Below are 13,461 nucleotides of genomic sequence, written 5' to 3' on the forward strand. Positions count from 1 at the left end.
CAAAAAAATAAGTTTTATGTTTGTCAAATTAGCCACTACAGGATGGGCAGGACAGTTGTCTATCAGTAACAAAATATTCCGGTTTTCACTGCGAAGATTTTTACCCCACTTGCGAATTTTATTTTCGAAAATTGAAGATGTCATCCAGGCCTTCTTATTCGCTGTATAATCAACAGGAAGTTTCTTTATGTTTTTAAAGCATCTGGGCTTTGCCGATTTTCCAATTACAAGAAGCTTTCTTTTATCGCTACCAGTCATGTTCACACAAACTAAAACTGTGAGTCTATTTTTGATAAGTTTTCCGTCAATGCACTTTTCGTTTTTAAATTGAAAAGTTTTATCGGGCGTTAAATTATAAAAAATCCCTGCTTCGTCTGCATTATAAATGTTGTTGTATCCATACCTTCATTTGATGTCCGGCCATACATTCTTGATCCAGTCAGAAACAACGTTTTTGTCAATGGACAACGCCTCGCCACTTACTTTTGCGTAGACAATGTTGTTTTGGTTCTTAAAGCGATCAATCCACCCATTGTTGCATTTAAAATTGCTATAACCAAGTTGAACAGCAAATTTTTCAGCTTGAACTTTCAAAATTGGTCCGTTAATAGGTAAGCCAAATGTTCTTTGCACTTTAAACCACGAAAGAAGTGCCTCGTCAATGTCACTTTTATTACACTTTTTAAGTTTTTCGCACTTCGATAAATTGTTTTCAAAAGCTTTCAGAGTCAACTCGCGATTCTTCCAAATTGTTGATATTGTAGATGGGGACAAACCATACTTCTTTGCTACTGTCAGATATGATTGGCCACTTTCCACCTCCTGTATAATTTCAACTTTTTCGGAAGCTGATAAAATTTTCCGTTTGACTCCCGACATTTTTCCACAACCAGAAAATGCGTACGTACGAAATGTCAGTAAAGGAACGACTAACATGTGTTATTCGTTCATTATTCCCGTGAAACGAATTCGTAATAAACATGAAATACATGCATTAAATCAAATATAATTCAAATATACCTTCAAAATTATTCGTTATAAACGTAAATTCGCTGTAACCGTGATCATTATAACAGAGTTCTACTGTATATACTTTCCAATATTTCGGCAACATCATGTTGCCATCTTCATGGGAACTTAAGGTAAAGACACGTGCATTCAAGTACCACATAACAGCAAATGAGCTCTTATTTGCTGTTATATAGTACTTGCATGCATGTGTCTTTATCGTAAGTTCCCATGAAGATGGCAACGTGATGTTGCTGAAATATTGGAAAGTATATATTAAAGTTGATTTAATTTATATTTCGAGTGTATGCTGTCAGTTCCTTAAGTATTTAATTATCATGTTTAACCAGCGTATAAACCTTTCTACAAGCATTAGGTTAAGCTTTGACCAATTGAAGGCGCTTTACAATTTTTAAATAAGGCTTCTAAGCTCTTTCTTTCAAATTGGAACCACTAAAATCAGGCCGTTTTCTAAGGCATTGGCCTTGAAATACACAGCTTGACATTCCTACCATTTCAATACATACTTGTATGGTTTTTCAAATAAAAAAAAAAAAAAATTAACTACAGTTAATATAACGCTTATATACAAAATTCGTAATTACAAAATTCCACAATCAGCATTAAAATTGCAATCTTCTTCTATATACAATGTTTGTGACCTCTGTAAAAGTCGATGCAAAGATAAGAAAAAAAATTCTTACTTACTTGAATTTTACAAATTCATGCTGAAGGAGAAAAAGAAATAAAGGATGTACGAACTGGTCACCAACATGCGAAATCATGTGCTTTATACGTAAAATTTTCCAAGTGTTATACGAGCAAAATAGTTCCCACTTTAAAAACTACAATGTGCATAAAAGAAAAGTTAATTTTCTGACGTGTAATAATAAAAAACTCATCCCATAAGATGGATTGATTACCCTATTATCCGAATGGATTAATTCTGACATGTGCAGAAGCTTCGAAGGATTTCACATCTGTTGGCATGCAGTAATAATATAGGAAATGATCTCAGAGGGAAATATTCAGTTTGCTGATGATGCAAACTGGGTAGAGCAATAGTTAATAAAGATGAGATGGTGTAAGATTACTTAAATAGACTAACAATACAGGCAAAGAAAAATGGATTGATGAATGGAGGTCAGTTTAATGTGGCAAAGGTAATATTATATATTTTGGGATGAACAAGATTACCATCTGTATACTACATAAAAGGAACTAAATTGCAGGAAACTGATAAGGTTAGGGCTTTGGGGATGCTAATAGGGCATATTGAAAAAAAAAAAAGACTAAAATAGCTATAGTTACCTGGTTATTAAAGAACACATTGCCATGCAGAGATAAGAAAGTTATCTTCTTTATAAAGTCTTGATACAGCCCTATTTGAATCACTGCACAGAGATGATCACCTAGGTTTCTTGAGAATGAGGCAGAGAGCAACAGAGTTAAGTAGACCAAGATTAAGGCAGGTCCATGGAATGCTCGTTATGAGGATAGATAGAATGAGGAATTATGGGTTATAGAACTTGGTGACAGGTGGAATGAGAGAGAGATCAGTTAAAGTTATTCTAGAATTGATAGAAGAAATTTTTCAGTATGAATGGAGAACAAAGGATCATCCCTGTAATTGAGCAAGAGCATAGTTAGCTAGCAAGGGTACAAAGACTAGATTTTTTGTTTGGAGAGTGGTGAATAAGTGGAATGAGTTGCCTGAGTATGTCAGTTTTGAGTACTTTGTCAATGAATGACCTCAAAGTGAAGTATAAATGGGTATTCTGCCAACACTGGTTGGTGCTTGATGAAATGTTTAGGGACTCTGAGTCTGTGGACTCTATGGAATTTAGATTTTAATAATAAGGATGATAGTGAATGTATTTCTTGCTCTTAGAGACAGATGTTAATAGAGCTTGTCTGTCCATAGTAGGACATGTTAGAGTACTTTATACACTACAGGATGTAACAGAGGATTGAGTTTGTCCTTTGGGGGATGGATCAGGGTGGCTAATTTGAACATGGTATGAAGGTTATATTTCTTTAGTGCTTCAGCTATTTTCGGATGTATCCTGGATACATGAGAGGATAGGAGGGAGATGTAGTATTTTCTCTTCTGTAGGATCTGTAGCCATTAGCCAAAAATATGGTGAAGGTAGTTGCTCTGTGGTAACAGCTGCATCATTAAAACAAATAACCTTGAGTCATTGTTTTGAGGATTCTATACTGCTGGAATGGATGATAGTGTATTGACTTTCTATAAATAGGAAAACATAGTGAATCATCTGAAAGATGTGACTAGTGTGTCAAGGGATTTATTTGATTATTTTTGTCACGTGAAGTATGTTTTATGGTGTTTGCTCTTTAGATAGATGACTTACAAAGGGATCATGAGCATTGTCTTTGGTAATTTGACTGATTTTGTTTTCTGTATGTTACAAAAATATAGTGAACTTGAAGGAATCAATAGCTTTTTATAGTAAATTTCCTTTATTATAGAATTATTTTTATGAATCTTTGAATGGAACTTTTCAGTTGTTTATTTTTGCTGTAGTGAGAGCCGAGGATATTGAATTAGAAAATTCAACTAGAAAACTTCACCTGATCCATTCATTAAATACCAGGAAAAAATGGATGTTTATTAATATTCTTTTGTGGAATAGTTGCTCTCACCATAGCAAATGCCATTATAACAAGTTTGCTCATTATAACAAAATTGCTAAAAAGTCCCAATCCAATCCCATTATGTACAATGCTATACTAAATGAAATCCACTATAACAAAAACTATCAACTATTACAAGCCATTTCTATGGTCCCTATAAGTTTGTTATAATGAGTTGACTGTAATAGCATTTCAAGTGTGCATAAAAACTTCTTCCCATTTTCCTTTTCATGTTAGACCCAATGGCCTATCACAGCCAAGTAACGACTTCTTAGAAACCTGCTTATTTCTTATAAGGTGGTTAATATTCTCTGCATTGTTTGCATGTTAGTAAATTGTGTGTGCTTTTTTTTTTAATATATATATATATAAATAAATAAATAATTACTTTATATATCTTTTCTTGCAGGATGTAAGTTGTAATGAGCTCTCTATACTTCCTCCTCAGATTGGGGACCTTCAGTGCCTCAAAACTCTTATTGTTAGGAGGAACTTGCTTGTGGAATTGCCTCCAGGTAAAGTAGTGAAAAATAATGAACTGTGGTATATGTAAACAGATTTTCTTTAGTAACATATGAATTTAAAATGTGCACAAGTTTTGGCTCACACTCATTACTTTTACAAATAATTGATTCTGATGTATGAACGTGCTCTTTCTCATAGTCACTGCAATCATTTTCATTTCATAAATAATATCTGCTAAAAGATAATAAAATTAATATCTAATTTAATATCTAAAATAATCGATACAAAATTAATGACAGAAAACTCATGTACAAAGATTATTTAATAGTATAATTTTCACACAGGCGAAAATTATACTATTAAAAATAATCTTTGTACATGAGTTTTCCGTTATTAATTTTGTATCGATATGTCTACTCACAGTATACCTCTTTTAAAACTTATCTAAAATAACATCTTGGTATGTACAGTTAAACATGTTCATAAGTAAAATTTTTTTAAGGAAGATGTCTTGTAATGGGAGTTCTTAACAGTTTTTTATGACAACTGCACACTAAAGCTAGATAAACATTACATTAGAATTAAATAATGGATACCGTTAGTATATTAAAACTACAATAATTTTAATGTATACAGCAATGTTTCTCAAACATTCAGTAACTGCATACCCCTTTTATAAATTTAGCATAGCATACCCCCCCCTCCTCCCCCATCATGTTAAGGCAATTTTGAAGTTATAATACTTCATTCAGATGTAATTATATGGGTATTTATTTTTTAGCATTATTCTTATCACAATGTAATGACCTCATCACTGGTGCACTCAGGATTTAATATGGGGGGAAGGGCAAGTTAAGTGGACGATTTGAGAATTCACACTACAGAATGCATATGATCAATGACTGAGCATCTGCAGTGATTGTCAATACATGATACCTGTGATCTCCTCTGGCCCAGCTCGGGCAAATGAAGTAGCTCTCGGTCTGCCCGAGCACTACTTTGTTCACAGCAGCTGTGATTCCTGAGAACTACAGGTATTCCCACCTTTTGTGACCACTAATTCATAAGTAGTATAGAAATATGACATGACACAACATGAATAAAAAAAAATAAATTTTAATTAGGAAAAGATTTTTGGAAAATTTTCTAGTGTTTTTTCCCTTTTGGCCCTCCCCTGGGTTCGTCACTGGACCTCACACCCATTACTTTTACAAATATTTGATCTTGATGTATGAAGATATTCTTTTGCAAAGTTACTGCAGTCATTTTCATTTCCTTCACTATTTTATATTGTGCATTTAAACATTTTTTTTAACCAGTAATCCATACTAAAGGAATAATAAGAAATTATTATTCCTTATATTAATAAAAATATTAACAATAAAAATATTAATAAAATAATAATAAGAAGAGATATATTAATATATAAATATGTTAAACTAATATCTTTATTATTAGACAACAGTTTGAGATTTGTTAATAATCAACAATACAGCTGATAAAGTATTATCCACTTGCATATAATCTCTACCTCCATCACAAATTTTGACGCACACTATTAAATCTATACTTGTATGCATGGGTTGTGAAAAAGTTGCTGAGGACTATTACAATTTAAGATTCAAATTATTCCAAAATTTTGAGAGTTCTGACCACAGGGTTCAAGCAATTTGAATTTAAAATTTTAAGGTAAACAGTTCACATCATGCTGTTGTAATGTATCAACCAGATATGGTCTTAATGAAGGTCAGCCAGTATATCGCAAGAGAAATAATTTGTTTAAGATTTATTAGTTACTGAAAAATTAGTTATAGAATAAAACCACACTTTTCTGCGACAAAAAATATAAAATTTAATTTAATCCAAATTAAACTTTTCTTATAGTGCTGCACGGTGATCAGCATTCATTTTAGAAATTATGTACGAGGTTATTTATAAAACAACTATGTTATAAATAACTCTTAATTTCCTGACGTTTTAATTTTCATATTAAGATCATCATCTGGAGCATATATACATATACAGGACAAGCTGAATTACATTACATACAGTAAGCTAGAGAAACAATGATTTGATCCAAGGTTATTCTACTGGCATGACCTCTAGTGAAAAAAAAAATTACAAATGAATTATTTAGAAACTACATCAAGCTAAATTCGATTTATGATAACATGAGCAAACATTCTTTCTTATAGATAGTTTTCTTTCAGTAACAATGATGTCCTATTTTTAGCATTACAATTGTTATTTTGGGTCGAATATGTGCCTTCCATTCTTTCTTTCTTTCTTATAGATAGTTTTCTTTCAGTAACAATGATGTCCTATTTTTAGCATTACAATTGTTATTTTTGATTTAGGATCCTGGATTATCTACGGTGCTGTTTATAGTTACTCTTAGAGAGGAAGGTTCTGTGGGTCGAATATGTGCCTTCCATTCTTTCTTTCTTTCTTATAGATAGTTTTCTTTCAGTAACAATGATGTCCTATTTTTAGCATTACAATTGTTATTTTTGATTTAGGATAAAGAGAAGGAAGACTTGTGACAAGTGTATCTAGAAACGGAAGTGTGTTCTGTTTTTCAATCTTAGTTGTGAACTGTATGCGTTTGTTGTTTGTTTAGGTGGCTAAGGAAAGTGTCTAGTGCCTGGCGGCCATGGGACCAGATCGTGAAAACATCGTCAACATATAGTCAGACTTTGGGTTTTAAAGGAGAGGCATCTAAAGCATTTTGCTCAAAATATTCCATATAAAAGTTAGCAATGGGGGGGGGGAGGATAATGGTGAGCCCATGCCTGTGCATTCTTTTTGTAGGTAGAAAGCGTTTTGCCATGCAAAATGACCAGAATGGAATACATGCGCAAAGAGCACCGTGATATCTGGAGGGAATTTGTTCTGTAAAAGAAGGATTGTCCTTTATTGGGACATTCGTAAAGAGGGCAGAGATGTCAAAACTGACTAATAAATCATCTCTTTCTAATTTAATGTCTTTGATTATGTTTATAAAGTGTTGTGTGTTTCTGATATAGGATGGGGAATGACCTACCAACCCCTTGAGTGTAGCCGCTAATTTCTTGGCTAGGTGATAATTCGGGCTGTCTATCCCTTCGGCTATTGGCCGGAGTGGTGTGTTTTGTTTGTGTATTTTTTTTTAAAAATATACACAAAATATACACGTCTTCCTTCTGGCAATCTTTCCTTCACTGTTTACTGGAAACAGACACATACTGGCCAATATATACACATAAACTCCTACCACCACCCAACACAAAAACTAGGTGTCATTAATACTCTTTGAAGATCTGCTCCAATGAACATGCATGATAGACGAATTTAAGGTTATCAGAAATACTCTTCTAAAAAATGGTTTCAGCCAAAACACTATTAACAAAATTCTCTACAAGACCTCAATAAAAAAACAAAGATAAACCAGACTACAATAAAACTATAACCATTCCTTACATTAAAGGGACATCAGATAAAATAAACAGAATACTACAAAAATATAACCTCAAAGCCACCTTTAAACCTCCTGCAAAATTAAAAAGCTTACTCAATTCATCCAAAGACCCATTCCCTCTGCTGGCCCACCCTGGAGTATACCATATTTATTGCACCTGTAATCTACCATACATAAGGGAAACAGGATGCATAATTCCTGTCAGACAAAAAGAAACATAAACGACACATTTAATATAACTATGGTGAAGCTACCTTTTCTGATCCCTGAATACCTTGCACAGAATTGACTGGATAAGCACCAGTTGTTTACATCACACCAAAACATGGTATGAATGCAAATTTAAAGAAGCCTGTGAGATTATTATCAACCACCCCAATCTGAATAGTAATGATGGTCTAAAAATCCCAAGCATATGGAAGGCACATATTCGACCCACAGAACCTTCCTCTCTAAGAGTAACTATAAACAGGACTGTAGGTAATCCAGGATCCTAAATCAAAAATAACAATTGTAATGCTAAAAATAGGACATCATTGTTACTGAAAGAAAACTATAAGAAGGAATGTTTGCCCATGTTATCATAAATAGAATTTAGCTTGATGTAGTTTCTAAATAATTAATTTGTAATTTTATTTTTTTTCACTAGAGGTCATGCCAGTAGAATAACCTTTGATCAAATCATTGTTTCTCTAGCTTACTATATGTAATGTAACTCAGCTTGTCTTGTATATGTTCCAGATCTTTTTATTATTATTATTATTGTTCCGGGAAACTCCAAGGAGTAGACACTCATCAAGGGAGGCCCTAACATCATGTCAAGAACAACTATTCAACATGCACACAGTATCTATCATACCTTGCCTTGAACTCATTCACGGTCGTAGCACCCACAACAGACTCTGGAAGCTTATTCCACTCATTTACCACTCTCCAAGTAAAGAACCTAGCTCTAACACATTGTCAACCATGCTCTTGCCCAGCTTCCATGCATGGCCCCTAGTCCTCCCACCACCAGTCATATTTTCAAAAATATCTTCTGGATCAATCTTATAAAAACCCTTCAGTAATTTGAATGTCTCAATCATATCACCCCTCCTTCGCCTATCGTCCAATTTCTGCAACCCACAAATCTTCAACCTATTCTCATAAGGTTCATTCCACAGACCTACTATCATCTTGGTCACTCGTCTCTGGACCCTCTCCACTTCCTCCCCATCACGAAGAAACCCTGGGGTCTTATCAAGGCTCGATACAGAGGAACAACAACTTGTTTGTCTCTGCATGTTAAAGTATTTTTCAGAAGCCAAGTGATTTGGTGAGCTGTTTTAGTTACTTTTGCAATGTGCCCCCTAAACTTCAACTCCCTATCCACCAACACTCCCAAATCCCTGGCCTCATCAATCTCCTGGAGTATGATTTCACCAATGCGATATACTGCTGCTATTCTTTTCACCCCAAAGTGCATAACCTTACACTTTGCCACATTAAATTGACATCCATTTTTCCTAGCCCAGTCCTCCAAACTATCCAAATCATCCTGTAAAATTTTGACATCTTGTGCACTCACAATTGCTCTACCCAACTTTGCATCATCAGCAAACAAGTGAACACTTCCTCTCAGATCCTTTCCAATATCATTGATGAACAAATTGAAAAGCAGTGGTCCAAGAACAGAGCCCTGTGGCACTCCACTAGTCACAAGACGTCTTTTAGACTCCACTCCTGAATAAACCACTCTTTGATATCTCTCCTTCAACCACCCTCTTATCCATCTCACCAACCCTATATCTATACCCATCTGCTCCAGTTTACTGATTAGGGTTCCATGTGGTATCCTATCAAAGGCCTTGGCAAGGTCCAGTAGTATCACTGTAAACCCATTACCCCTATCCAGTTCAGCCATCACTGTGTTATAAAACGTGAGCAAGTTACTGAGGCATGATCTACCCTTCACAAAACCATGTTGTCCCCCATACAATATCCCATTTTCATCTATCCAATCCTGTATTCTTTTCTTGACTAATTTCTCTAAGACCTTGACAATGATTCCTGATATGCTAATCGGTCGGTAATTTACAACAGCAGTCTTGGAACCACCTTTATGCAATGGAACTATTTTCCCCTCTTTCCACCCGCTCGGGACTAACCCAGACCCGAGACTCAAATTAAACAAAATGGTCAAGGGTACTGACAATTCATTAGCTGCTTCTCGTACAACACGAGCTGGTATACCATCCAATCCCACAGATGTATTGACATTGAGGTTATGCAATAGACTACTGACCTCCACTTCATTAACCACAATTCCCGTATAATCTACTGGTTTATTCGTTTCTGCAATGTCACCACCTGGATGATATACTTTTGCAAAGTGCTCACTCAGTAACTCAACTATTTCAACTGATTCAGTTACCTCCCTACCATCGGCATTCTTTAAAATCAATCTGCCATGTACATTTTTCCTTTTACTTGCTACATATCTAAAAAACTGTTTAGGATTCTCTTTAGCCTGCATGGCCAATGTTCTTTCGTAATCCTTTTTTGCTTTTCTTACCACACTCGTCACCCTTCTGGCCTGCGCTTTATACTGTTCATGTGCCTGCCGGTCACCCTTCTCCTTAAATTCCCTCCATAGTTGTTTCTTTTTTTGCAGCTCAAGCTTAATGGTGTTATTCATCCATTTAACCCCTACTTGATTTATTATTCGGACTCTAGGTATACAGTCAGCCATTGCTTCATGCAAGCACTTCTTAACTACCTCCCATGCACTATCAACTTCTAGTCCTTGCAGTTGTACATGCCATGGCACTGAGCCAATCAAACTCCTAAGCTTGTCATACTTTCCAGCCCGATTATTCCACATGTACCCTGTCTTAATTGAAAATTCTACACCTTTAGCCACCTCCCAAGTCAAGACCCTATGATCACTCTCACCGATTGGTGGCAATGTGGTCATATTTGTTACAGTCAAATCCTCAGATGTAATTACTAGGTCAAGCACTCTCTGACCCCTAGTATTTTCCATTACATGCTGTCGCAGATAGTTATCCCTTAATAACCGCATAAAATCCAGTTCCTTCCTCCCGTGTGTCCTCTCCTCACTCCAATCAATGCGACCATAGTTGAAATCTCCCATAATAATCACCCTCCTTCCACCCATTTCTTCTATTTGCTTGTGCATACTGTCACCACCATCTTTTCCATCACCTGGTCTATAGCAGCACCCAATTGTATATTTAGTTCTGCTAGCCACAATCTCACACCAAATGGCCTCAAATGTGCTCTTTTCTCTATCCTGCAATTCAACTTCTATTCTCCTTGGCTGGAGCTCATCAGCTATCATCAACAATACTCCTCCCCCCATTTTATTCTCTCTGTCATTCCTGAACACACTATACCCATCACATTCAATCCCATTAGTTATATCATCTACAGTCAGCCATGTTTCACTAATACCTATAACCTGTGGTCTGGAAGTGCCAACCATGGCCAAAAACTCTTCCTTCTTGTTCCTAATACTCCTAGTATTAGTGTACATGAATTTAAGACCCCCATTAGCCCCAACCCTACCTTGATGCCTTATATTAACTATCCCACTCAGATTTGTTGTCCTTATTTGCTCTGGCATATTATATTCATTCTTACATTCAACTGCCTCCATAAGGACTGTATCTCTACTCCCCCCCCCCCCCCTAACAAATCTAGTTTCCCTGAATTTGCACATCCACTACATTCAGCAACACTTTCTCAAGTCTTCTTACACCGTAACCATTCAAATGCAAGCCATCCATCTTATATAGATCCTTTCGCCCATCAAACTCACTCCACACATCCACAAATTCCACACCACTCGTCATACATAACCCACGCATAAAGTCATTCGCAATTATAGTCCTCCTTTTAAACATTTCACTGTCATACCGTGGCAAAAGACTAATCATTCTAACTCTCTCACTCTTTTCTTTTGTTACCTCAAACAATTCATTCAGGTCTTCTATCATTTCCATTTTATCTCCTTTCAAATCATTCGTACCTGCAACAACAATCATTTCTTTCACCCTTTCCTTTTGCTCTCTAATAGACGCAGTTACGTCCTTTATGGTCGCACCAGGTTGGTACGATTTAGTCAAATCCTCTACTAACACACCTCGTACTAACGAGTCTCCATTCAGCACTCTATCCTTCATTTTGTTCATGTTCACATTCATATGTCTATTTTTCCTGTCATACCTTTTATTATTGGTTGGTTCATTCAGTCTACTTTTGTTCATGCACTCTAAACTGCTGTTTTGCTTTTTCTATCGCACTATTCAACAACGCGATCTCAATCAATGCATCTATCTCATCTTTTTTGTTCTCTGAGAAACCATTTATACTATCATTCACACTTTCTACATTCACACTCTCACAATTTTCATGTACAACCTTGCCGTTTCTTGTCATATCCCTATTTCCTTCATTCTGAAGGTTGACAAAAATATCACACTCACGATCCGAAATACACTTCAATTCCTCATTCTCCCTACATTTTCTACACACATTCAATCCTTTATCATCATCTAACCACACTCCGACCGCACTCCGCAAAACGTACATTTCACAGCTAGTACACTGATTCATTTCTTTTATGCTACCGTTCTTTGATAACGATGGTGAACCTTCATTACTGGCCGCCATTTTCCTTCGCACAGGTGCCATATTTATTTGCAACATGTTTTGTCAAATTATACGTTATAACACACCAAAAATAGACGCACTAAAATACGCAAGGCAAACAAAACAAAACTACACAATATTAAGTAATTTGTATCGATAACTGAAAATGATACTTATCTTATCTGGAGCTTGCACGAACACTACACATTACGAATTCATCTAGCGGCGACTTCCCGACATAGATTATGTTATAAAACACTTTAGTACACTAACCACGCTAATAAAGCTCCAATAATATACCAAAATTACACACTTAAGTCCATTAAATTGAATCCAAAACACCAATAAATCAACAAAAAACACAAATCTCTCAGGAGCTCTCCGGTAGCACATCCGTTCACCAGCTAGCCTCGACACGAATAATCTTAATATGAAGATCGAAACGTCGGGAAATTAAAAGAGTTGTTTGTAACACGGTTGTAAAGTCCATAATTTCTAAAATAATACAAATTAAAAAAGTGCTTTCCCTCCTGATTATTTTACAGGCAGAAATATCATGTTTGGTTTTTCCATCTTTCTTTATTCTGATATCGCATTCTGATAACGAATTAAATAAAAACTGTACCTATGTTTCATAACAGTTTTCGGGTGTGTGATAGTGATGCAACGGGGGGAGGGGGGGGGGTTAAACTATCAAAGGCAAAATAAAGTTCAATTCTATTGTAAAAATATGGAAATGAAATTTCACATTTGATATACATATTTTGAATGATAAAATATAAGCAAATGTATCACTTACTTTAAAAATATGCATATAATATCTGAATTATGCAGAAAATATATACATATGATTTAAATTTATAATTGTTAATTTCATTTTGTAATGACCAATTATACAAGGAAACCAAGAAAGTGAATTACAAAGAACAGTAGATTACTATATAAATAAAAAATTTAGTGATATGATTAATGAATTTCATGTTATTCTCTATAAACACCCTGTCTATAGACACCCTGGCTGTTTGGGAAGTTAAAGAGGCAGTAAAAGAAACGAAGAAAGCATATCAAAAGTTCTTGGCAAATAAGTCAGCTTGTGCTCTTAGATAATACAGAGACAAATGTAAGAAAGCTAAACACTGTGTAAAACTAGCTAAACAAAAGTCATGGGAGCACTTTGGTAAGAACATAGAAAATAAATATCAAGAAGGTGTCAA

The 13,461-nt window shown here is 35.2% G+C and overlaps 1 protein-coding gene across 5 annotated transcripts in view; it reads left to right on the forward strand.

Moving 5' to 3' along the window:
• Lrch (Leucine-rich-repeats and calponin homology domain protein) overlaps nucleotides 1–13,461 on the forward strand; it is a 454,905-nt gene that overhangs the window by 152,589 nt on the left and 288,855 nt on the right. For all 5 annotated transcript variants that reach the window (XM_090411096.1, XM_090411095.1, XM_090411098.1 and 2 more), the window contains exon 4: nucleotides 4,076–4,181. In XM_090411096.1, coding sequence (XP_090267222.1) covers nucleotides 4,076–4,181 — 106 coding nt within the window. The remainder of the gene's footprint in view (nucleotides 1–4,075; nucleotides 4,182–13,461) is intronic.

Source organism: Typopeltis vanoorti, chromosome 21, assembly GCF_054136105.1.
Source record: "Typopeltis vanoorti isolate ZY-2024b chromosome 21, IOZ_Tvanoo_1.0, whole genome shotgun sequence".
In the NCBI taxonomy this organism is placed as follows: Eukaryota; Metazoa; Arthropoda; class Arachnida; order Uropygi; family Thelyphonidae; genus Typopeltis; species Typopeltis vanoorti.